This window comes from Crinia signifera, chromosome 6 (assembly GCF_055691185.1).
Source record: "Crinia signifera chromosome 6, ASM5569118v1, whole genome shotgun sequence".
Classification (NCBI taxonomy): Eukaryota; Metazoa; Chordata; class Amphibia; order Anura; family Myobatrachidae; genus Crinia; species Crinia signifera.
Genome location: NC_139222.1, coordinates 35547783 through 35575437, shown reverse-complemented (window position 1 = coordinate 35575437; position 27655 = coordinate 35547783). Strand labels below are relative to the sequence as shown.

The 27655-nt window shown below is 44.9% G+C and overlaps 2 protein-coding genes and 1 long non-coding RNA gene across 3 annotated transcripts in view; 2 read left to right on the top strand and 1 right to left on the bottom strand.

Annotated features, from left to right (window-relative positions):
* LOC146007516 (uncharacterized) overlaps positions 1-9007 on the top strand; it is a 61478-nt gene extending 52471 nt beyond the window's left edge. Inside the window, exon 5 of the mRNA XM_083145932.1 lies at positions 44-9007. Within this exon, the coding sequence (XP_083002058.1) occupies positions 44-1863 (1820 nt within the window). The 3' untranslated portion in view covers positions 1864-9007. The remainder of the gene's footprint in view (positions 1-43) is intronic.
* LOC146007527 (uncharacterized) lies at positions 2277-26645 on the bottom strand. The gene is made up of 3 exons (XR_014444342.1): positions 26310-26645; positions 15023-15348; positions 2277-2994 (listed from the first exon to the last, which is right to left on the bottom strand). It is a non-coding gene; the product is annotated as an uncharacterized LOC146007527 (long non-coding RNA).
* LOC146007518 (uncharacterized) overlaps positions 26409-27655 on the top strand; it is a 66019-nt gene continuing 64772 nt past the window's right edge. The window contains exon 1 of the mRNA XM_083145940.1: positions 26409-26669. The gene's annotated coding sequence lies outside the window, so the exon portion shown is untranslated. The remainder of the gene's footprint in view (positions 26670-27655) is intronic.

Sequence of the window (27655 nt, the reverse complement as noted above, 5' to 3'; positions counted from 1 at the left end):
GAGGGGAAAGGGTGATATATCTATATCTGTATGTTATTTCCAGCAGATGGACACCGAAGCAGGAATACCTCGGAGGGACATCTTATTCTGTCTCCAGGATATAAAACAGAAGATAACATCACACAGGACTCTCCAGAAGAAACCTCCATTACCCTAAATATACAGCCAGTGCCTCACAGTACAGATAAATCACCTGATACCTCTGATTCTGAGGACTGTTCTCCTGGTAACTCAGATACTGCTACACGTAGAACAGCTCATACAGGGGCTAACATATTTACCTGTTCTGAATGTGATACATATTTTATAAATCAGTCCGCTTTAATTAGACATCAGAGAACTCACTCAGTTAAGCAACTATTTCCATGTTCCAAGTGTGGGAAATGTTTTACCCAGAAATCAAATCTAGTTACACATGAGAGAACTCACACAGGTGAGAAGCCGTTTCCATGTTCTGAGTGTGGGAAATCTTTTACCATAAAAGCGAGACTTGTTCAACACGAGAGAACCCACACAGGTGAGAAACCGTTTCCATGTTCTGAGTGTGGGAAATGTTTTTCCCGGAAATCACATCTTGTTATGCATGAGAGAACTCACACAGGTGAGACGCCGTTTCCATGTTCTGAGTGTAGTAAATCTTTTGCCCGGAAATCAAATTTAGTTGCACATGAGAGAACTCACAAAGGTGATCAGTTATTTCCATGTTCTGAGTGTGGGAAATCTTTTACCACAAAACCGAGCCTTGTTCGACATGAGAGAACTCACACAGGTGAGAAACCATTTACATGTTCTGAGTGTTGGAAATGTTTTACCACGAAATCAGAACTTGTAAACCATCAGAGAACTCACACAGGTGAGAAACCATTCCCATGTTCTGAATGTGGAAAATGTTTTTCCCGGAAATCACATCTTGTTATGCATGGGAAAACTCACACAGGTGAGAAGCCATTTCCATGTTCTGAGTGTAGGAATGCTTTTGTAAAGAAATCAGATCTTGTTAGACATGAGCGAACTCACACAGGTGAGAAGCCATTTCCTTGTTCTGAGTGTGGGAAATCTTTTGCTTTGAAATCAGCTCTTGTTTTACATGAGCGAACTCACACAGGTGAGAAGCCGTTCCCATGTACAGAATGTGGATACTCTTTTACCATGAAATCAGCTCTTGTTATACATGAGCGAACTCACACAGGTGAGAAGCCATTTCCATGTACAAAATGTGGATACTCTTTTACCAGGAAAGCAGATCTCGTTAAACATGAGAGAACTCACACAGGTGAGAAACCATTTCCATGTTCTGAGTGTGGGAAATGTTTTGCACAGAAATCATCGCTTGCTTTACATCAGAGAACTCACACAGGTGAGAAACCATTTGCATGTCCTGAGTGTGGGATATGTTTTCCCCAGAAATCACATCTTGTTATACATGAGAGAACTCACAAAGGTGAGAAACCATTTCCATGTTCTGAGTGTGGGAAATATTTTACCCACAAATCAGCGCTTGCTTTACATCAGAGAACTCACACAGGGGAGAAACCATTTCCATGTTCTGAGTGTGGGAAATGTTTTTCCCGGAAATCACTTCTTGTTATGCATGAGAGAACTCACACAGGTGAGAAACCATTTCCATGTTCTGAGTGTGGGAAATGTTTTTCCCGGAAATCACTTCTTGTTATGCATGAGGGAACTCACACAGGTGAGAAACCATTTCCATGTTCTGAGTGTGGGAAATGTTTTACACAGAAATCACATCTTGTTTTGCATGAGAAATCTCACACAGGTGAGAAACCATTTCCATGTCCTGAGTGTGCAAAATCTTTTGCCACAAAATCCCTGCTTGTCCGACATGAGAAGTCACACAGGTGAGAAACTATTTCCATGTTGTTAGGGCCCGATTCAGTCCTGATTGTTGGGCTGTGAGTTTTCAGAGCCCAGCGATCAGGTAAACTCTGCACCACACAAGTACATTCCCGCCCATGTGCACAGCTGCGAATGCAAATCCAACAATATTGGTATACACCACAGTGCGCAAAAAGCTGCTGGGATGGTGCTATCTCAAGGGTATTTCTTCTTTACCCAAAAAAGACAATAACATGCAAAAAGAATAGAAATAGACCCTCAACCAGCGCTAATATGTAATGCATGCAAAAACTTCCCTTCTCAGGGTTTTTCTCTTATGCAACTTCTTTCTCTTGATCCCCACAAGGTCGTCTCCACATCACCAAGCCTCAGAGATGATATATGTGAAGATACAAACATAGGACATCATCGCATAAAACTGTATTTTTAATTTCCACAATAAGTAAAACAAAGGGGTACAATGTTAAAACGTTTTCCCAAACATCCGGGTAGGCATACAAAGTACACTGGGCTGTAGGCTTAGGCCTGGAAAGGTAATTACCAGATGGATTGGAACTGTTGGATAAAAACAGTTCAAACAGGCATATGTAAAGTCACATACGGATCCCGGGTCACGCAGGTGCTTTCACAGTCTGAAGGTAATCTCCTCTCCTGGGCGTCTGCTGGGCCCGTGTCCACCAACGCGTTTCGGATCCCTCTCTGGATCCTTTATCAAGGTGTATGCCTCTGAAGGTATAAGGACCTATATTTATGTAAACAACCAATCGCAAGTGTCCGTTTTCCCGCACATCTGCGGGTGTATCTGAAGCTTACTTCCGGGTGTAGTCAATCCGGAAGGACGTTCGCGTCATTTCCGGTTCCTGTCTGTGTCTAAATATGTCATGTACACCAAACAGGAAGCCGGACGGGCGCCGCGTGTACTTCCGGTTCCGGCTTTCAGTCTGCTGGGTGTAGATGAAGCCAGCAGCAGGGTGTACATGGCGTCCATGTTACTTCCGGTTTCGGATGTACCTGATCAGTAGAAGGTGATGAGTCCATAAGTGCGGTCATGTGACTTGCGCTTTTAAGGGCAAAACCTTTGCCCACACATGAGTTCATTTAATGTCCATATTATTTAACAACAGGAGTCCAATTTGTCTATAAATAAATAAAAAGTTTGAAGATATCAATAGCAGCACGGAAAATAAGTAAACATTTGCATGCATTACATATTAGCGCTGGTTGAGGGTCTATTTCTATTCTTTTTGCATGTTACAGCTGTGAATGCGATTGCAGCCGTGCAATAGTGGAAATTCATTCATCCATCAAATTAATTCCCCCCCCACACACACACACACACACACACACACACATGTGTAGTGCCCTAAAAGCTGAGACTTGGCAGTGCGATGGCTGTGGAGAGATCAGAACCAGGGCACTCCAAGAAAATGCCGGCATTACACCCCCAAACGCCCAGCACCTGTCAATCAACTTGCATACGGCCATTGTGGAACTCTCCTACATACCATGATATAGAGCAGAGAAAGAGGTAAAACCATGTGTATGCAGTCTTCTAGGTATGAGCTCTTATATTGCCTATTCCTTATTATTACTCTGGAAAATACATTTTGTACTAGATTAGTTAAACAATGAAGGAGGAGAATATTCTAGTAGCAGTCAGGAGGGAGCATCCTAGTGACCATCATAGGATATATGGGGCCTCCTAGTAGCAGTCAGGAAGGGAGCATCCTAGTGACCATCATAGGATAGAGGGAGCCTCCTAGTTGCAGTCAGGAAGGGAGTATCCTAGTGACCATCATAGGATAGAGGGAGCTTCCTAGTAGCAGTCAGGGAGGGAGCATCCTAGTGACCATCATAGGATAGAGAGCGCCTCCTAGTAGCAGTCAGGAAGGGAGTATCCTAGTGACCATCATAGGATAGAGGGAGCTTCCTAGTAGCAGTCAGGAAGGGAGCATCCTAGTGACCATCATAGGATAGAGAGAGCCTCCTAGTAGCAGTCAGGGGGGGAGCATCCTAGTGACCATCATAGGATAGAGAGCGCCTCCTAGTAGCAGTCAGGAAGGGAGCATCCTAGTGACCATCATAGGATAGAGGGAGCTTCCTAGTAGCAGTCAGGGAGGGAGCATCCTAGTGACCATCATAGGATAGAGGGAGCTTCCTAGTAACAGTCAGCGAGGGAGCATCCTAGTGACCATCATAGGATAGAGGGAGCTTCCTAGTAACAGTCAGCAAGGGAGCATCCTAGTGACCATCATAGGATAGAGAGAGCTTCCTAGTAACAGTCAGCGAGGGAGCATCCTAGTGACCATCATAGGATAGAGGGAGCCTCCTAGTAGCAGTCAGGAAAGGAGCATCCTACTGACCATCATAGGATAGAGAGCGCTTACTAGTAGCAGTCAGGGAGGGAGCATCCTAGTGACCATCATAGGATAGAGGGAGCTTCCTAGTAACAGTCAGCGAGGGAGCATCCTAGTGACCATCATAGGATAGAGGGAGCTTCCTAGTAGCAGTCAGGGAGGGAGCATCCTACTGACCATCATAGGATAGAGGGAGCCTCCTAGTAGCAGTCAGGAAGGGAGCATCGTAGTGACCATCATAGGATAGAGAGAGCCTCCTAGTAGCAGTCAGGGAGGGAGCATCCTAGTGACCATCATAGGATAGAGAGCCTCCTAGTAGCAGTCAGGAAGGGAGTATCCTAGTGACCATCATAGGATAGAGAGCGCTTCCTAGTAGCAGTCAGGAAGGGAGCATCCTAGTGACCATCATAGGATAGAGAGCGCTTCCTAGTAGCAGTCAGGAAGGGAGCATCCTAGTGACCATCATAGGATAGAGAGCGCTTCCTAGTAGCAGTCAGGAAGGGAGTATCCTAGTGACCATCATAGGATAGAGGGATCCTCCTAGTAGCAGTCAGGGAGGGAGCATCCTAGTGACCATCATAGGATAGAGGGAGCTTCCTAGTAGCAGTCAGGGAGGGAGCATCCTAGTGACCATCATAGGATAGAGAGCGCCTCCTAGTAGCAGTCAGGGAGGGAGCTTCCTAGTGACCATCATAGGATAGAGGGAGCTTCCTAGTAGCAGTCAGGGAGGGAGCATCCTAGTGACCATCATAGGATAGAGGGAGCTTCCTAGTAGCAGTCAGGGAGGGAGCATCCTACTGACCATCATAGGATAGAGAGAGCTTCCTAGTAGCAGTCAGGGAGGGAGCATCGTAGTGACCATCATAGGATAGAGAGCGCTTCCTAGTAGCAGTCAGGAAGGGGGCATCCTAGTGACCATCATAGGATAGAGGGAGCTTCCTAGTAGCAGTCAGGGAGTATCCTACTGACCATCATAGGATAGAGAGCACCTCCTAGTAGCAGTCAGGGAGGGAGTATCCTAGTGACCATCATAGGATAGAGAGAGCTTCCTAGTAACAGTCAGCGAGGGAGCATCCTAGTGACCATCATAGGATAGAGGGAGCTTCCTAGTAGCAGTCAGCGAGGGAGCATCCTAGTGACCATCATAGGATAGAGAGAGCCTCCTAGTAGCAGTCAGGAGGGAGCATCCTAGTGACCATCATAGGATAGAGGGAGCTTCCTAGTAGCAGTCAGCGAGGGAGCATCCTAGTGACCATCATAGGATAGAGGGAGCCTCCTAGTAGCAGTCAGGGAGGGAGCATCCTAGTGACCATCATAGGATAGAGGGAGCTTCCTGGTAGCAGTCAGGGAGGGAGCATCCTAGTGACCATCATAGGATAGAGAGAGCCTCCTAGTAGCAGTCAGGAAGGGAGAATCCTAGTGACCATCATAGGATAGAGGGAGCCTCCTAGTAGCAGTCAGGGAGGGAGCATCCTAGTGACCATCATAGGATAGAGGGAGCCTCCTAGTAGCAGTCAGGGAGGGAGCATCCTAGTGACCATCATAGGATAGAGCAGTGGTGGGCAACAGGCGGCCCGCGGGAGGCTCATGACTGGCCCGCCACTCAAACCTGTAGCACAATGACAAGCGGCCCGACAGCTGAGCCGCTGGTCATTGTGCCCTACTGTGCTGCCGCTGAGAACTGAGGAGAGCAGTGATATTTCCCCCTCACCCTCTCTGTGACCTTCCGCTGCGGGCTCCACCCCAACTGGCGCGCGCGCACTTTATGTGCCCGAAGAGATGTTGCAGGGCGCCGGGCAGACAACCATGAGGAGGAGACCGCACCGGCCTCATGGGAAAAGTAAGTACTGCACGCTGCAGTGCCACCCCCCTCCCTGTTGCTCCGGATTGTTGGACCGCTGACCGGGAACTCACAGTACTGCAGTGGCTGCAATGTTATCATCATGCAGGGTACATATGTATGTATGTTCCGTATGTACATTGCTGGGGAGGGGGGGTGGACATACCCAGCATGATAATAACATTGCAGCCACTGTTGTGATTTCCCGGCCAGCTTTCAAAGATGACAGACCGAGCTCCTACGCAGGGGCAGAGATAGCGGGGGCACAGGCAGCTGAACACTGTCTGAATGTGAGAAGGCTGCAGCACATCGCACCACACAGCCCCGGAGTGTTCAGGGACAACTACCGCAATTTATAGATCAGTGTGTCTCCGGAGTCCTGGCAGGGAGGTGATGTGGGGGCTGTAGCTATTCATTGGACTGCATTCATTTTATTAAAGGAAAGAAGTCTGTGTGTGTGTGGTGGGCTATTTATATGTGTGAGTTTGTGTGTGGTGTGCAGTATGTGTGATATACTATGTATTACTGGTGAGCTGTGTGTGGTGTTCTATGTGTATGTGTGCAATATGCCCCCCCCCCCCCCCATGCAGGGTTCATTTTATTTGTTAAGAATTTTTTATTAAGGTTTTTATTATTATGTTTGGAGAACCACTGCTATAGATGACACAATTACACATATAGCCCAGGCAAAAGCTTCATATTGGCCTTAAATGTTTAAATTTGTAGATTATTAACCTTCACTCCATATGGACCCAGAGAGGCCAGGTAGGACCCCAATTTTCAGAAGTGAAGGGTCCCAGGGACCCACTTTTTTGGCGGGTTTTCGCGATCACTGCCACTGTTCAGAACCCAGCCTTCTTCGCGGCAGTAGCACAGAGAAGGTATATGGTCTGGTACACTACACTCAAGGACACCCCCCTTTTGCGAGACCACACCCCCTTTTCCTGAGTGCGGCCCTCGACCATTTACTGGAAGTGTTAAGCGGCCCCCCAACTGAAATAATTGCCCACCCCTGGGATAGAGGCAGCCTCCTAGTAGCAGTCAGGGAGGGAGCATCCTAGTAGTGATCATCAATAGTAGGATTGAGCAAGCTTCCTAGTAGCAGTCAGGAAGGGAGTATCCTAATCACCACCATAAGACAGAGAGAGCTTCCTAGCAGCAGTTAGTGAGTATCCTAATTCACATCTCATTTTATACTAGGTGAGTAGAGTCCTGTTCCTCACAGATACGACATCTATACTATATAGAAGGCATTATGCACCCAATCTACAAAACCTAAATTTCAGATCTAAGTCTAAACCATCACAGGCCAATCCGGGCCTCTTCCATGTCTACTGTCTTCTTACTGTCATGTTCCTGTAATCCAATTTACATAGAAATGAATGTGTCACTATTAGTAACAGAAGCCGAATGTCTAAGTTCAATCATTTTTATCGATTCTGACCTGATACATAAACAAGTACATCCAATAAACATTAACAATGACAACAAGCAAATCAGTGTGTGTGGTCTCATTCATACAATACAGCAATGTACATTGTACCATCGATACACAGAGAACAATAAAGATTTGGGTACTTATGTATTATCTGGACTCCCATGTTAAATGCACCCCATATTTTCATACCCCTACTATCCAACTACGCAAGGAGTTGATTTCAGAGAGATTACCAACAACATTATATAAGCTTCTACCCCCAGACGCTACACTCGCCATCCTAACGGATGTGGTCTGCTGTTTTGTTCTGGTTAAATAAGGAGAATCCAGACATTTAGCCCAAATATGACTTTTTTCTGCTTTTCTAGCTAAATATTAAAACCTCACATGTGCTCCGGTCTCATTTACTAGAGGAGTCCAAGCTTATAATACCGGGACTTCTACAGCCATCCACAAGCAGGAAATCCAAACCTTAGCAAGTACGCGCATGTCAATATAATGTCTAGTAGATGCATCTAGGACAATTGATAAGAGAGAAAAGTGTATCCTGACGTGGTGCACCTAAATAAATTTCACGATTAAAATCTAGCTTTTATTGATAACTTTTTAAAGGCGAAATATAAAAACACACAGACAAAACAAAATGTATGTGAATGTGTTTAAAAAGCGGTGGCTCTCCAACTCTCTACCCGTTTTGGCTAGAGGTAAAATATCAATATCCCCACAGGTGTGATATGCCGACACTTTAATTACCAGTAATATGTCAATATAATGTAACAGTGTCAAAGTGGCTCAAATCCCCTTCATGTAGGTACGCACAGACTAACACCAGTGCAATAGTAAAATGTAAATCTGCACAGATTGACTGGTGACTTCAGAAAATCACTGTGACTAATATGTTAGATTATCACTGTTGCTCTCAATCACAGAGGGCTATGGTGTCAATCGATCACTATGACATAGAGTTACTCAAACCTCTATTGTATTGGCTAGAATTGCCTTTATTGTGAGGGAGATTCTATGTCTGTCATAATGAGTAAACTGTTCTTACTTCACAAAAGTATATATCAAGGTTTATTCAGTTCAATGATTATACTTAGTACAGTGGACTTAGAGTGTTGTCAAATGTATAACAAATCAACGCAGATGTCGGCCCACCCGGGTGTCGACTAATTCTCAATGCACCATGGGTTATTCAAACCTCTATTGTGCAGGCTATAAGTGCCCTTAAAATAAGGTAGCTGCAGCACATCGCACCACACAGCCCCGGAGTGTTCAGGGACAACTACCGCAATTTATAGATCAGTGTGTCTCCGGAGTCCTGGCAGGGAGGTGATGTGGGGGCTGTAGCTATTCATTGGACTGCATTCATTTTATTAAAGGAAAGAAGTCTGTGTGTGTGTGTGGTGGGCTATTTATATGTGTGAGTTTGTGTGTGGTGTGCAGTATGTGTGATATACTATGTATTACTGGTGAGCTGTGTGTGGTGTTCTATGTGTATGTGTGCAATATCCCCCCCCCCCCCCCCCCCCCATGCAGGGTTCATTTTATTTGTTAAGAATTTTTTATTAAGGTTTTTATTATTATGTTTGGAGAACCACTGCTATAGATGACACAATTACACATATAGCCCAGGCAAAAGCTTCATATTGGCCTTAAATGTTTAAATTTGTAGATTATTAACCTTCACTCCATATGGACCCAGAGAGGCCAGGTAGGACCCCAATTTTCAGAAGTGAAGGGTCCCAGGGACCCACTTTTTTGGCGGGTTTTCGCGATCACTGCCACTGTTCAGAACCCGGCCTTCTCCGCGGCAGTAGCACAGAGAAGGTATATGGTCTGGTACACTACACTCAAGGACACCCCCCTTTTGCGAGACCACACCCCCTTTTCCTGAGTGCGGCCCTCGACCATTTACTGGAAGTGTTAAGCGGCCCCCCAACTGAAATAATTGCCCACCCCTGGGATAGAGGCAGCCTCCTAGTAGCAGTCAGGGAGGGAGCATCCTAGTAGTGATCATCAATAGTAGGATTGAGCAAGCTTCCTAGTAGCAGTCAGGAAGGGAGTATCCTAATCACCACCATAAGACAGAGAGAGCTTCCTAGCAGCAGTTAGTGAGTATCCTAATTCACATCTCATTTTATACTAGGTGAGTAGAGTCCTGTTCCTCACAGATACGACATCTATACTATATAGAAGGCATTATGCACCCAATCTACAAAACCTAAATTTCAGATCTAAGTCTAAACCATCACAGGCCAATCCGGGCCTCTTCCATGTCTACTGTCTTCTTACTGTCATGTTCCTGTAATCCAATTTACATAGAAATGAATGTGTCACTATTAGTAACAGAAGCCGAATGTCTAAGTTCAATCATTTTTATCGATTCTGACCTGATACATAAACAAGTACATCCAATAAACATTAACAATGACAACAAGCAAATCAGTGTGTGTGGTCTCATTCATACAATACAGCAATGTACATTGTACCATCGATACACAGAGAACAATAAAGATTTGGGTACTTATGTATTATCTGGACTCCCATGTTAAATGCACCCCATATTTTCATACCCCTACTATCCAACTACGCAAGGAGTTGATTTCAGAGAGATTACCAACAACATTATATAAGCTTCTACCCCCAGACGCTACACTCGCCATCCTAACGGATGTGGTCTGCTGTTTTGTTCTGGTTAAATAAGGAGAATCCAGACATTTAGCCCAAATATGACTTTTTTCTGCTTTTCTAGCTAAATATTAAAACCTCACATGTGCTCCGGTCTCATTTACTAGAGGAGTCCAAGCTTATAATACCGGGACTTCTACAGCCATCCACAAGCAGGAAATCCAAACCTTAGCAAGTACGCGCATGTCAATATAATGTCTAGTAGATGCATCTAGGACAATTGATAAGAGAGAAAAGTGTATCCTGATGTGGTGCACCTAAATAAATTTCACGATTAAAATCTAGCTTTTATTGATAACTTTTTAAAGGCGAAATATAAAAACACACAGACAAAACAAAATGTATGTGAATGTGTTTAAAAAGCGGTGGCTCTCCAACTCTCTACCCGTTTTGGCTAGAGGTAAAATATCAATATCCCCACAGGTGTGATATGCCGACACTTTAATTACCAGTAATATGTCAATATAATGTAACAGTGTCAAAGTGGCTCAAATCCCCTTCATGTAGGTACGCACATACTAACACCAGTGCAATAGTAAAATGTAAATCTGCACAGATTGACTGGTGACTTCAGAAAATCACTGTGACTAATATGTTAGATTATCACTGTTGCTCTCAATCACAGAGGGCTATGGTGTCAATCGATCACTATGACATAGAGTTACTCAAACCTCTATTGTATTGGCTAGAATTGCCTTTATTGTGAGGGAGATTCTATGTCTGTCATAATGAGTAAACTGTTCTTACTTCACAAAAGTATATATCAAGGTTTATTCAGTTCAATGATTATACTTAGTACAGTGGACTTAGAGTGTTGTCAAATGTATAACAAATCAACGCAGATGTCGGCCCACCCGGGTGTCGACTAATTCTCAATGCACCATGGGTTATTCAAACCTCTATTGTGCAGGCTATAAGTGCCCTTAAAATAAGGTAGCCTCAGTGTCGAGATAGGGTATCCTTGTCTACTTTTATTAGTAGACTGTGTGGGTTAACATGGCATTACAAAAAGAAAGGTTGGTACATCAATTGACCAACACTAGTAACGACATATATGAAATTTCCTCAAAATCCTCTTATTGAGCTGGAATTGCTCTTATGGAGGAGAGAAAATATGCGTAGCTCTTATACTTTAAAGAGATTTTTTGTGCGTCGACAAATATTTAAAGTTGACATGAATTATGACAATCACTCATTTGTGAAAAAGATTTAATACACTCTTTAATTAGAACAGTAGATCGATTGTTCCCAGGTACTGTTTATTTTAATTTTTAGTGTTGTTAGTACATCCGGGCAACCAACACCGGTGTTGCCTGTCAAAAAGTGTCAATTTTAACAGTCTTAACAATCATTGATTGGTGTATAACGTTTCAATACGTTCTTTGAGGCAACAGTGATTTAGTAGTGCTCAAGCACAATTTATTTTATAATAGTCAGGGACACATTGCGGACACATCGGTCGTGGGCACTGCCAGCAGCTGATAGTGGATACTTTATAAGTGATCCACATATATTATCCACACTAATGCCAAAATAAGATAAGATCGAGTAAGGTATGGATTTGCTATACGTGATGGATAAATTGCAGCCTGCCCTTCTATTACCAATCTGAGCGTGAAAACCACTCCTTAAATAGCAGTATGTTAAGTAAGAACAGTTTACTCATTATGACAGACATAGAATCTCCCTCACAATAAAGGCAATTCTAGCCAATACAATAGAGGTTTGAGTAACTCTATGTCATAGTGATCGATTGACACCATAGCCCTCTGTGATTGAGAGCAACAGTGATAATCTAACATATTAGTCACAGTGATTTTCTGAAGTCACCAGTCAATCTGTGCAGATTTACATTTTACTATTGCACTGGTGTTAGTATGTGCGTACCTACATGAAGGGGATTTGAGCCACTTTGACACTGTTACATTATATTGACATATTACTGGTAATTAAAGTGTCGGCATATCACACCTGTGGGGATATTGATATTTTACCTCTAGCCAAAACGGGTAGAGAGTTGGAGAGCCACCGCTTTTTAAACACATTCACATACATTTTGTTTTGTCTGTGTGTTTTTATATTTCGCCTTTAAAAAGTTATCAATAAAAGCTATATTTTAATCGTGAAATTTATTTAGGTGCACCACATCAGGATACACTTTTCTCTCTTATCAATTGTCCTTATCTCTTTGTGTCCAGTGGTAGCACACCCCTTGTGATAAATACATATCTGTATATACGAATACTTTAGGGGTCCACCTCCTTTCCTCAAATATTTTTGAGGGTCCTGTGCGAGTAGCAAACCCACTCCTGTAGATGCATCTAGGACCTCTTCAACATTTGCTGATAATGTACATACAGATGTAAGAACATCACACAGGCCGCCTGTAGTTACAGATGTAGCACCTCTCATCATTGCCGCCAGCTCGCCGTGGCGGAGGTTCTGGCGTTACAATTTTCTTCTTGCGCTCCCATCCGCCAAGGGGCGTGGGTGCATGCCATGCAATACAATCCGTCACCACTGGGTGGCTAATGCTCCATCAAGCTAGCTTCGGAGTGATATACTGTAATATGCCAATGGAACCCCTTCATTCGCCGAACGGAGCGCGCTTACAATACAGTATGAGACGCTCGTACGTAATGAGATGCTCGTGTGTATGAGCCGCCTGTGAACATCGCTGCGAGCAAATGGGCTGTGTAGTGTAATGATCCTATACAAATATTTACCTTCATATTTGGAAAGTGATATTTAATAAAACTAGACCATTAAATGTAGCTGGTCAACCGCCGCCTCCCCTCCCCCAATGGTGGAGGGGGTCGACTTGACCTGAATACAGAAAATTACTTTATCTCCAGCAACACTAATCCACAAAGGGACCGTCTCAGATGCTGCCGCAACTCGGGTTTCGCCAATAGCGATACGAATGCCACTGATTATACCAGCACTCTACAGACCGTACACATCACCGTGTTGCGTAGTGTAGTGGATAGCTGCGCGGCTCGAAATGCTGGAGACCCGTGTTCGATTACGGTGTCAATTTTTTTTTTTTTTATTCTAATATTTTGGAAAGTGACATTTAATAAAACTAGACCGGTAAATGTAACAGTTTTAACAAAACTAGAAAAATAAAACAGTTAAGGTTTTCCAGGTCTCCTCACAGAAGCATGAAGTAAATGAAGTAATTAGCTCCACCTGTGGATCATTTATAATGTGTCAGTCAGTAACGAGTACACCTGTGCCCCAGCTAGGTATTTTAGAAAACATGAACTGTTGGTACTGCACAGTAGCTCTCCAGGACTGGAGTTGGCTACCACTGCAATACTGTCTCTTCCAGGGAGTAATGTGTACGCCTCCCCGTAAGACGTATAATGATACTGTACCGCAATTCAATTTAATGTTATTTATTAGTGTGTACACTATCTACAGTACAGTACAGCTTGCTGGACAGTACAATAGTAGCAAAGTACTTTACTGTAGTACCCTGCCGTAATAGCAACCCAGACGCAGAAGAGTCTCATTACTGGAGCGTCTGAGACGCTCCTGCGTGTCAAACAGATGGAGCGCCTCTCCCACAACCCCAGCGGACTACAGATGAGTCTGGTATTGTATAACTGTTGGTAGAAGAACACAAATTCAGATACACTCTCCAGAGTTTGCACCAAAGCTAAACTGCCTGGCCCCTGACGTTCCATTACTGTACCAGAGGAGTGTTCACTGTGCGCAAGACTGGCCTGGTAGTTACCCGGTCTATATCCTGAGGCATACAAAGAATGTGTCCTATAGAGGAGTCTATACTGCGTTGTGTCTACCAAACATACCTTCTGAGTAGACAACCATGCAGATTTTGATGTATCTAACCCAGACTTCTGGTGGGGGGCCCAAGAAAAGGGCGCATATTATGGAGCTCCCCGAGATCCTCTGCTGCCATGTGTGGAAACCGGAGTTACGGCTGTTCTGCTGGCTCCAGTCCACGGCGGAGGCTCTATGACAACTTCAGGGATAAGGTCAGGCAATTAGTGCCTGCTGGCACCCTGCTCCACTCACCACCACAGCATTCAGGAAGGTGGGAACCATACTGTTCATTCCCCCATTAGTGCCATGCTCCCTCTCAACCATGGCTGCTATTACAGCACTTTACATGTGCTCAGTGCCATCTTGGAGGAGGCACCCAGCACCAGAAGATAAAATTGCTTTCACTCTGCCTAACTGCTCCCTGCAACTTCCTCCCTCTCCCTGATAACCTTTTACTGGGACAGTGTATTATTGATTTTATGCTACAAAACCGCATCAATGCAGTATATTGCAAGTTTGCCTTATCTATGGAGAAGTATATGGGGAAAACCCCTAGAGCAGGCATGTCCAAACTATGGCCGTCCAGCTGTTGTGAAACTAAGAGTCAGATCATCCCTTGCCACAATTTTGCTATTAAGAAATGCTAAAACTATGTATTTTTTTATGTATTAAATTTCCATTTTGAACAAATTGAACTGATTCTTAGCGCCCTCTGAAACTTTTGTTCTTTTTCATATCTATATGCTGGATTCTGACAGAGGTTTGAGCGCAGATTGGGGACTCTCTCTCTCTCTCTCTCTCGCTCTCTCTCTCTATATATATATATAGTAGGCGAGTAGTCGGCACTCTTCTCTCAATTTGCAGCTGCCGGGGTGCCTTGTATCCAATGTATACAACAAGACTGTGCTTACCGGCACTCCTCGGACTTTGCTCAGGTATTCAAGAAATTCAACCAGACACAACTGGCTTTGTGCAACGTTTCGGGATCATTTATTTAAATCCCGTCATCAGGCAGTGTACATACAATATTCACAAACATCTACTGACCTTTTATCCTGAAGTGGCTCTCCGTTTTCCCGCGCTGGACCTCCGGGTCTTCCGTATCCGCCCCCAGCCGACACGCTTGTCTCGTGCGAAGCTGAGTTGGTTGCCTGGGAGACGCATCGCCGCCCGTCATTCTCCTCATCTCCCGACTCCAATCTCCGCCTCCAGCACTTACTTCCGCTCTGTGCGATGCTAGGTTGGTTGCCTGGGTTACGTTTCTCCTACGTCCTGTATCCACAATGTCCCCCGGCTCCAACTCCGCCTCCAGCACTGACGTGCATCCACGTTGTTGCCAGTTCCGGTTGCCTGGGAGATCCAGACGCTGGGCTCTAGAGAGAAATACATACAGTGTGTTTAAATCTACGATATTACTGTTCTAGTGCACTATTAAATTACATATATTTAAAAAGTGTTATTTTTAAGACCTGGACATTATATTCAGGAACATAAGGGTATATATAATAACATACCATGTATAAAGTGCATATTTATAGTGCAATATAAAAATAATTTTTTTTTTTTTTACAAGACATAAACATATATACAGAAAATATGAAGACAATAATTAGACCTGTTTGCATGTCCCATTCCTAAAAAGACATGTGACTATAGTGACAAGAACCTTAACTCGTTTCAATGTTATGTACACTAGTATAAAAAAATTAAATTTATAAACAAACACTCAGTATTAGGACCAAAAAGGAGTCGTCCTGCTCTGGTAGAGTCCAGACATTAGCAATGTCCTAGTGGCAATTGTATTCGTAATACTAATGTTGCCGTGATTTTAAAGCAAGGAGATATTTAACTGGTGCTGGGTATTAGGTTGCGACTGTAACCGCTGAAAACAAGATGTAGGGTATAGGTGCTTGAATATAAATATAAGAAAACTAGGTGATTCATCGCGACCTACGGGCGCTCTTCACACCGTCGTAAGGGGCTGCGCCCCCTTAATTTGTGAACATTTGTATATGAGAAAGATGGTTAGAATTGTATGAAAGATGGCCTGTATTGCAACTTGAGTTATAGGTGAAATATGTTAAATAGAGAGCATATGATGTGGAAGTGGGTGTGTATTGTTTTGTTTAATTAAAAGCGGTTACAAAGAAAGATGTACATTGATAGTGTGGATGGTACAGTGACATTTGTGGGTGGGGGGGGGGCTGTGTGTGCATGTTGTTTAGGTGTGTGTGTGCAATAGTATAGTAGGGTGTTTCTGAGTCAGCGGCTCCCCACTGGCGGAAGTTACGACACAGGAAAACAGGAGGCTGGGTAGTGATAGGGGTGTGTGGGAATAAGGGGGACTAAAGAGGAGGGTGGGAGATACTGTGCAGCTTCTGCCAGTGGGTGAGGGTCCAGCGTGGCAGTACAGGATGATGGCCCTGAGTCAGTGTCTCCTCCTACTGGGTGGGAGTTAGGGTGCATGAGAGCAGGAGGCTGGGCTATGAGGCATGATAGGGGCATGTGGGCAAAACAGCGTCAGCGACTCCCCAGTGATGGAAGTTACGGTTCAGGAGAGCAGGAAGCTGGGTAGTGATAGGGGTGTGTGAGTATACGGGGGACTAAAGAGGGGCTTAGGGGTGCCGTGAATTGCAGGAGGGGCACGGGGGGTGCCGTGAATCAAGGGAGGGAGGGAGGGGGCGCAGGTCTCCGCAAATCGCGGGAGGGGGCGTGAATCGCGCAAGGGGGGGTAGCGAATTGCGGGGGGTGGGGTGCGCGGGGGTGACGTGAATCGTGGGAGGGGGGTGTGAATCGCGGGAGGGGGGGTGCGCTGGGGGTCCGCGATTTGCGGGAGGGAGGGCACGGGGCGCGATGAATCAACCTAGTTGGTTATATATTCTTGTAGAAGGATGGTAGGATGTTGCTGTCATTCAGAATGCATTTACATAAACAGTAATAGTAGCAGTAAAAGATCTGACTTAAAACACCTACAGTAAAACAGAACAGGTGTTATATATTATACAAAGAATTGGTTGATGATGTGTAGGTTGACGTGCACATAGTTGTCACTGGAAAAAAATTGCGACAAGAAAAAATCAACACAGAAAGGTCAACACATGTAAATGTTGACATAAGTGTGACACCTCATTGGTGTCCATGTCGACACATGAGAATGAATATGAAAACATTCAAAAAAAGAAAAATAAATCTTCAAAATCTGGGGGGTGTCGCTCATCTGCTATCAATGCTCCAGCATACAAGCACATAGCAGCACACCGACCCCCGAGAGTAACACCCCTACTATACCTCTTCTAGACACATATACCTATTATTAGGGGTACTCTCATCTCTGACAGGTATAGAAATCATTTAACCTGGCACTGACAAAGATTACAACAGGGTTTTGATATCTACCTAAAAGAGACAGCAGATACCCCATTTTTACTTTTTCTGACACTTGTTACATACAGACAGAATATCAACTGACTTTCAGGGAACCAGCACGGTTGCGAAGGTCAGCAGCAGCATTATTGATCTTTACCACTGTGAGTGTCATTTGCTTATATTTATATTCAAGCACCTATACCCTACATCTTGTTTTCAGCGGTTACCGTCGCAACCTAATACCCAGCACCAGTTAAATATCTCCTTGCTTTAAAATCACGGCAACATTAGTATTACGAATACAATTGCCACTAGGACATTGCTAATGTCTGGACTGTACCAGAGCAGGACGACTCCTCTTTGGTCCTAATACTGTCAACAAGGAACAGGAATATAATTAAAAGCTGACACAAAGCACAGCTGATTGTACTGCACTAACCCTTGTTCCCCCCATCTGGTTAATTCAGGTGTCTAATAAATCCATAAGGATAAGTACAACAATAATTCCATAAATTACCTGTACTGTACCTATGAAATATATGTTTGGTGTTGTATGTCTGTACGTCTGAAAATCTCTATTTGAAATAATTATTAAAAGCTAAATTTTATGATGATTTTTTGTTAAACATTTTTTTCGACAATTTAAAGGAGTGCCCCCAAACAAAAGAGAGTACTCTTTTCTTCTCTACTTTGTGTCCATAGAGCACGTTAGGTGTGCTGTTAATACATATAAAAACCGTAATCCCCCCAGTTAACCAGCATTAGGTGCAGATATGCACTTAACATTAGTTGATACTTCTGCCCTATAGCAACGCTCCTGCTCCCCTCTTAGTAGACATTTCAAATGTGGTCACTGCCAGACATTAGAGATAGAAAAAGGAAAGGTGAAAAAGAGTAAAGAGATGGGGTGAGGGGAGGGGGGTGAGGCGAAGGCAGGTCTTGCTCCAGCATCAGCCTTCCATGCACTGACTTTAACAGTTCTGCAAAGGCATGCTCTCATGCTTCCCAGCGCTGGCAGCCCGTGCTCACCTGTAATAGCACCAGCTGCCAGCACTGGGGAGCAGTAGAGCACTGGTGGCAGGTAGCACCGGGAGCAGCAGTACTCCGACAGCAGGCCCCGGGTGCAGCAGCGGATGACCCAGGGAGGAGAGTTCAGACAGCAGTGGCGGGTGGTCCAGGGAGCAGGAGTGCTCCGGCAGAGAGGCCTAGGGAGCAGAGCTCTGGCAGCAGTGGTTGGCCCAGGGAGGAGAGCTCCAGCAGCAGGCCCTGGGGAGCAGCGTGGGTGTCTGGCTCTGCCATGCTGCAGATCAGGGCACAGGAACACAGGACGGCGGCTGCAGTACACGGGACACTAGGGGGGGGGGGACTTATCAGTTTTCCTTATACACCGGCTGCAGCAGAGCACGAGGCTTCCCTGGGGACCCACTCAGTTTTGGGGTCCGCAGTTAGGGGTAAAATTTAGCGAACTCTGCTCTCAACCTATTACATTTGGCCCTTTGTCTCTCCTTTCTATCCAGGACACTCCCACACTCTTGCTCCCATCTTTCCCTCTCTCCCTCATTGTCATTCTCTCTGCTCGCACTCCTCCCTTTATCTTGATATTCCTCTTTCGCATTTCTTTTTCTTGAAGCCCCCTCTCCCTCTTTCTAGCTCCTCTCAATATTTTGCTCTTTCCCAGACACCCTTTTTGTCTATCAAACCACTTACTCTTTCTTCTGCCCCACCTAAAGAGGCATTGTAGTGACTAGAGGGGGTAGATCAAAAGCAGACTATGTAGTGGAACCCGTGGAACAGTGGAGTGGGGCCCCAACTTTATGAAGTGAGGGGTATCTGGGACCCACACATTTTTGCACCTAGCACGATCACTGGTTGTGTAAGGGGCGTTACGGTGTTTGGCATAATGTGTACGGGGTATAATGTGTAAGGGGCATTACTTTGTGTGTGGCATATTGTTTAAGGATCATTAATAATAATAAACTAACGAGGGGAGCATGAATCAGGAATGGAAATATAGAGCTATGGATTGTTTGGTTAACCCCCCAAACCGGTTTCTTGCCTAGGGCCCCATTTAGCCTAAATTCGTCTGCCTCCTTCCCACCACCCCTTTCTGCTCTCACAATCAAAGGCATGTCCCTCAAAACCTGCACATCCTACCTGCTATAGCATGTATTTGACCCTAAATTGTGGCCTGGCAACTCATTTTAAAAAGAAAATTAGGGTCCCCGGGGACGAGCTCTTCTGATCCTGACATGAGCTGGCAATGGCGGGCAAGGGGAGGGAGACATGCAGGAGCGGTTAGGGAGATGGGGAGCAGCGGAGCCAGGCAGATGGTGACAGATTGTCACCTCAATCCATTTCACCTTGTCCCTCGTTACATTACCACATCCCATCGCCCTTTTCAAATCACCACCTCTCCCCCCCCCCCCATCTTCTTGCTCTTTCTCACTCTCTAATAGTTCCTTTTACTCTAGCCTATGCTCTCTCTCTCTCCAACACTCCGTCTCCCTCTCGCCCCTTCTGTCCATCCTCTTTTCCTCGCCCCCTGCTCGCCACTCTCTCTCCCTCTCTGACAGGCTCTCTCTTCCCCCTCTCTACCTGGTGCAGCCTCTCTCCCTAAAAAACACTTACTCCATCTTTAACCATCAATTGTGCACTGAAAATCTTCATTGAATTCTACTTTTTGTAAAAAAGACTAATAAAAATTATTGTATGGAGCAATGCGGCAGCTGCATCACAACACCCCCCGCGCGATCGCATAACACCCCCCTGTGGAGCGACGTGGCGGCAGCTGCATCACCCCCTCCTGGGCCACTCCGGTGCCTTGCACCATCCCTGGAGGTGCCATCCCACAACTGAAAGATTTCTGATTCAAACCTCTGGGTATAGGCACACTTGGATTTATACCATTCTTATTTAGAGATATATATAATCTGTGAAGTGACCCATTTACAACTTTTAAGTAATTTATTGTGCCACCTAAACCAATCCGTTACACAATTTGTGTCCCATAGTTCCTTTTGTATCCATCCCCCATTCTGCCTCCTTGTGCCTCTAAAATCCAAGTCTGACCTGATTACCCAGGCAGCTCCTCGGGAGAGCTCACATGTAATATGGCACTGGATGTGCCATTTTTTACATGTAATAAATCCCTGGAAGCTGCAGGCGGAGGTTTTTTAATTTCATTCATCCGCCTGGCTCTTAGTGCCCCCCCCCCCCCTCCCCCTACATTGGATGTGATACATCGCAGGTGCTGAGAAGCTCCCTCGATGTGCTGCTGACGGTTGCACGTAAGATTTATGTTATGTGCACCACGTATGCTCTCCAGCTCTGATCTGAACGGGACCACACATCGGATCAGATGTCATTCACATGCAATTTGGGACGATTTCACGTGATTTCTTGGCCTGATTCGCAAGATTCAAGTGAAATCGGGCCCAAATCACATAGGGTATGGGGGGCCTTGAATGTGCCCTGTTATGACTATCTGTTCCTCTTCTGCTTCTCAGAGCCTTTGTCTGTGCCCCTTCTACCTAAATGTGCCAATATATGTGTCCTTTCTGCCAGTTTTCCTTTCCGTATCCTCTCCTCCTGTTTTTTGTACTATCCTGTCTTTATTTCACTCCCTCTCTTCATGTTCCATCCCTTGCCCCCACCACTTGTATGCAACCTCACCTGTTTCAGTAGCACCCACAGCTTGTTCCATTCCCTGTGGTGCTTCAGTCAGTGCATCCCAATTGCCTGCTATTCAGTGTCCCACTGGTTCCCCATGAGTACAGCTGATTCGCTTCTCCTCATCTGTGCTAACCAAGCTAGTCACATAACCGATTCCTGCCATGGATCCACACTTGCTGGCAGTGGCACCCAGCGGTAACTAACCTTCCTCCCACCCCCTGACACCACTGGCCCAAGAGATCCAACTATGCCCATAAGCTCTAGAGGAGTGTGGCTGATAGCTTCACCCCACACTTCTCTTCTGCAAGTCTGGTGTATTCACATTAGAAAAGAAAACACGGTGTGTGCGTGGGGGTGTCGGACATTTATGGCGTGCCTGGGCACACAACACACCCTCCCTATGACCACTAGGATTTAGCCTAGCTATGTCTAAATGGGCTACAAACTTGTGGTCTAAAGGACCTGGTTCTTTACGCAAGTGTCTTGTAAAATGTGATGTCCTTTTGTCCACTTGGATTTCGCCTACTTATATAAAATGGGCTGGAATCAAGTGGGCTGAAGGACCTGGTCCTTTACACCAGATGCTCATAAAATATCAGGTCCCTTTGCCCACTAGGATTCAGTCTACTTATATAAAATGGGCTATAATTAAGTGGCCTAAAGGACCTGGTCCTTTACACCAGATGCTAATAAAATATCAGGTCCCTTTGCCCACTTGGATTTAGCCTACTTATATAAAATGGGCTATAATCAAGTGGGCTGAAGGACCTGGTCCTTTACACCAGATGCTCATAAAATATCAGGTTCCTTTGCCCACTAGGATTCAGTCTACTTATATAAAATGGGCTATAATCAAGTGGCCTAAAGGACCTGGTCCTTTACACCAGATGCTAATAAAATATCAGGTCCCTTTGCCCACTTGGATTTAGCCTACTTATATAAAATGGGCTATAATCAAGTGGGCTGAAGGACCTGGTCCTTTACACCAGATGCTCATAAAATATCAGGTCCCTTTGCCCACTAGGATTCAGTCTACTTATATAAAATGGGCTATAATCAAGTGGCCTAAAGGACCTGGTCCTTTACACCAGATGCTAATAAAATATCAAGTCCCTTTGCCCACTTGGATTTAGCCTACTTATATAAAATGGGCTATAATCAAGTGGCCTAAAGGACCTGGTCCTTTACAACAGATGCTAATAAAATATCAGGTCCCTTTGCCCACTAGGATTCAGTCTACTTATATAAAATGGGCTATAATCAAGTGGGCTGAAGGACCTGGTCCTTTACACCAGATGCTCATAAAATATCAGGTCCCTTTGCCCACTAGGATTCAGTCTACTTATATAAAATGGGCTATAATCATGTGGCCTAAAGGACCTGGTCCTTTACACCAGATGCTCATAAAATATCGGGTCCCTTTGCCCACTAGGATTCAGTCTACTTATATAAAATGGGCTATATTCAAGTGGGCTGAAGGACCTGGTCCTTTACACCAGATGCTCATAAAATATCAGGTCCCTTTGCACACTAGGATTCAGTCTACTTGTATAAAATGGGCTATAATCAAGTGGCCTAAAGGACCTGGTCCTTTACACCAGATGCTAATAATATCAAGTCCCTTTGCCCACTTGGATTTAGCCTACTTATATAAAATGGGCTATAATCAAGTGGGCTGAAGGACCTGGTCCTTTACACCAGATGCTCATAAAATATCAGGTCCCTTTGCCCACTAGGATTCAGTCTACTTATATAAAATGGGCTATAATCAAGTGGCCTAAAGGACCTAGTCCTTTACACCAGATGCTAATAAAATATCAAGTCCCTTTGCCCACTTGGATTTAGCCTACTTATATAAAATGGGCTATAATCAAGTGGGCTGAAGGACCTGGTCCTTTACACCAGATGCTCATAAAATATCAGGTCCCTTTGCCAACCAGGATTCAGTCTACTTATATAAAATGGGCTATAATCATGTGGCCTAAAGGACCTGGTCCTTTACACCAGATGCTCATAAAATATCAGGTCCCTTTGCCCACTAGGATTCAGTCTACTTATATAAAATGGGCTATAATTAAGTGGCCTAAAGGACCTGGTCCTTTACACCAGATGCTAATAAAATATCAGGTCCCTTTGCCCACTTGGATTTAGCCTACTTATATAAAATGGGCTATAATCAAGTGGGCTGAAGGACCTGGTCCTTTACACCAGATGCTCATAAAATATCAGGTCCCTTTGCCCACTAGGATTCAGTCTACTTATATAAAATGGGCTATAATCAAGTGGCCTAAAGGACCTGGTCCTTTACACCAGATGCTAATAAAATATCAGGTCCCTTTGCCCACTTGGATTTAGCCTACTTATATAAAATGGGCTATAATCAAGTGGGCTGAAGGACCTGGTCCTTTACACCAGATGCTCATAAAATATCAGGTCCCTTTGCCCACTAGGATTCAGTCTACTTATATAAAATGGGCTATAATCAAGTGGCCTAAAGGACCTGGTCCTTTACACCAGATGCTAATAAAATATCAAGTCCCTTTGCCCACTTGGATTTAGCCTACTTATATAAAATGGGCTATAATCAAGTGGCCTAAAGGACCTGGTCCTTTACAACAGATGCTAATAAAATATCAGGTCCCTTTGCCCACTAGGATTCAGTCTACTTATATAAAATGGGCTATAATCAAGTGGGCTGAAGGACCTGGTCCTTTACACCAGATGCTCATAAAATATCAGGTCCCTTTGCCCACTAGGATTCAGTCTACTTATATAAAATGGGCTATAATCATGTGGCCTAAAGGACCTGGTCCTTTACACCAGATGCTCATAAAATATCGGGTCCCTTTGCCCACTAGGATTCAGTCTACTTATATAAAATGGGCTATATTCAAGTGGGCTGAAGGACCTGGTCCTTTACACCAGATGCTCATAAAATATCAGGTCCCTTTGCACACTAGGATTCAGTCTACTTGTATAAAATGGGCTATAATCAAGTGGCCTAAAGGACCTGGTCCTTTACACCAGATGCTAATAAAATATCAAGTCCCTTTGCCCACTTGGATTTAGCCTACTTATATAAAATGGGCTATAATCAAGTGGGCTGAAGGACCTGGTCCTTTACACCAGATGCTCATAAAATATCAGGTCCCTTTGCCCACTAGGATTCAGTCTACTTATATAAAATGGGCTATAATCAAGTGGCCTAAAGGACCTGGTCCTTTACACCAGATGCTAATAAAATATCAAGTCCCTTTGCCCACTTGGATTTAGCCTACTTATATAAAATGGGCTAAAATCAAGTGGGCTGAAGGACCTGGTCCTTTACACCAGATGCTCATAAAATATCAGGTCCCTTTGCCCACCAGGATTCAGTCTACTTATATAAAATGGGCTATAATCATGTGGCCTAAAGGACCTGGTCCTTTACACCAGATGCTCATAAAATATCAGGTCCCTTTGCCCACTAGGATTCAGTCTACTTATATAAAATGGGCTATAATCAAGTGGCCTAAAGGACCTTGTCCTTTACACCAGATGCTCATAAAATATCAAGTCCCTTTGCCCACTTGGATTTAGCCTACTTATATAAAATGGGCTATAATCAAGTGGGCTGAAGGACCTGGTCCTTTACACCAGATGCTAATAAAATATCAAGACCCTTTGCCCACTAGGATTTAGCCTACTTATATAAAATGGGCTATAATCAAGTGGCTTAAAGGACCTGGTCCTTTACACCAGATGCTAATAAAATATCGGGTCCCTTTGCCCACTTGGATTTAGCCTACTTATATAAAATGGGCAATAATCAAGTGGGCTGAAGGAGCTAGTCCTTTACACCAGATGCTCATAAAATATCAGGTCCCTTTGCCCACTAGGATTCAGTCTACTTATATAAAATGGGCTATAATCATGTGGCCTAAAGGACCTGGTCCTTTACACCAGATGCTCATAAAATATCGGGTCCCTTTGCCCACTAGGATTCAGTCTACTTATATAAAATGGGCTATAATCAAATGGCCTAAAGGACCTGGTCCTTTACACCAGATGCTCATAAAATATCAGGTCCCTTTGCCCACTAGGATTCAGTCTACTTATATAAAATGGGCTATAATCAAGTGGGCTGAAGGACTGGTCCTTTACACCAGATGCTAATAAAATATCAAGTCCCTTTGCCCACTTGGATTTAGCCTACTAATATAAAATGGGCTATAATCAAGTGGCCTAAAGGACCTGGTCCTTTACACCAGATGCTAATAAAATATCGGGTCCCTTTGCCCACTTGGATTTAGCCTACTTATATAAAATGGGCTATAATCAAGTGGGCTGAAGGACCTGGTCCTTTACACCAGATGCTCATAAAATATCAGGTCCCTTTGCCCACTTGGATTCAGTCTAATTATATAAAATGGGCTATAATCAAGTGGCCTAAAGGACCTTGTTATTGAAGTGAGTCTTTTAGACCACTGGAAAATAGCCTAATTTTATTGAATAGGCTAAATCAAAGTAGATAGAGGGACCAGGTCCTTTATCCCACTAAAAAAAATGGCCTAGTTTTGTTGAGTAGGCTAAATCAGTGTGAATAGAAGGACCTGTCCTTTAGCCCACTAGGCTATAGCCTATTGGTATTGAGTGGGCTAAATCATAGTGCCTGGAGGGACAAGGTCCTTTAGCCCAATATAAAATAGACTCAACCCCTCCTCCGCGTCCTCTCATTGGCCCACCACATCCTCTTCCTGTCACGACATGCACCGCACAGCTAGCAGGGGGTTGGGCAGCGCTAAGGGCTAGCTCCAGGCGGGAGATGGTTACTGTTGGGTAGGGATGGCCATCGACCATCGATGATTCGAAATCATCGATGGTTCATGGCCGATGTCGAATACTTTTGCCATCGATGGGGGAGAACCAGATGGTTTCCCTCCATCGATGGAACAGCAAAACGATGTTTTGCTTTTTTTTTTCAAAGTGCCGGGACACGGCGCATAGCTCCGCTCCCTGACACCCGCGAAGCCCCGCCCCGTGTTTTGATTGGCCCACAGGCCAATCAATCAAACACAATGGATGACCATCGATATGTAAAAATATCGATGGTCATCCATTGCATAGTTTAACACTATCGATGGCCTGTTGCAGAATTGCCATCGATGGCAATGGCAACGATGGCCATCCCTACTGTTGGGTAAGGGGAGGTGCATGCGCCGACACTAAACTCAGGCCCCTCCTCTGGGGGCGGTGCCGAGCACACTGTTCGCACCTGTCAATCAGAGAGCTGGCGGCGCAGGGATTAATTTCTCACCGCGATGGAGCGCAGGTTCTGGGGCGGTGGTGGGAGATTGCCCTCCGTGCACCCCGAGTTGAAAGTGGAGGGGGACGAATGAGGATGAAAGAGTTCCGCTGACAGACCAGCGGAGGAGCGGCCTGTCAGGGGGGGAGGGGAGATGCGGCTGGAAGAGCTGACATGCTGCTGAAGTCAGAGCTCTTCCAGCCACATCCCGCCCCCCGCCGCACTGATCGCCCTGCAGCCGCGTGACAGGGGAAATGTAACCGGCGGCGTCATCAGCCCTCGCGCTGCCTCATCCCGCCCTTACTAGGATAGAAGTATGGCCGCTGATAATTGTTGGACCCCTAGCTACCGACACCTGCTGGAAACAGATCGGTAGGTGTGAGAGAGGTGTCAGTGGGGGGATGGTGCTGTGTGTGTGTGTGTGTGAGAGAGGTGTCAGTGGGGGGATGGTGCTGTGTGTGTGTGTGTGTGTGAGAGAGGTGTCAGTGGGGGGGGGGGTTTGGTGCTGTGTGTGATGTGTCATGGGGGGGGGGGGGGGGGGGGGAGTTTGATTGTTATCCAATATTAATTGCTTATGTTTTATGATTTTATTGTCTTCTGGATTTTATTACCGATTTATCCATTTTGATGTAATATTGTTAAATGTATTCCTTTATTTATTGCTTTTTTGTTATACCATGTTGACTCTCTTTGAAAAATAGATGATGGTGCTTTAAGTATTACTGGTTTGCGGCTGGAATAAAGGAAGTCGCATCAGAAATGGAGATAAGCGTCCGGCACCAGTCCCTATAGACCTCATAGAATGCAGCTTGCGTCCCAAATACCGGAAGTTCTTAAGCGGCCAGGTCTCTGGGTGGAGTGCAGTGTGCATTCCACACACCAGAAGTAACGCGCCAGATGTGCCGAACCACTGGCATTATACCATCTGGGATATTCTAAATAAGTTGCAAATCTGCCCTCAGGGAGCAGACGTGGTGGAAACTGCGAGTGAGGGGGAAGAATTGAATACTGATGATGGGCTATCGGCGCTGCTCACCATATAGCTCGCCATCAGCCAATGCGATTTGGTCGCAGAGCAATTTTGGCGTAATATCGTTCAGCGACCATATCGCTCAGTGTTCACATTTTCATCGGCGACCAGCGATGCAAAAGGCACTATGCAAATTGGTTTACTAGTCATATTCGATTAAGCACAGTCTCGCAATCAGCAACCAGTACAGGGCTAATTGCGGGAGCGGGCTCCTAGCGTTATCCCACTGAACACATTCCCTAAACACGGGCGATATGGTTGCTCAGCATCCATTTAGCCAGCAATTATTCTTTTTTCACCCCGTGCGTACAGGGCTTTACTGGGATAA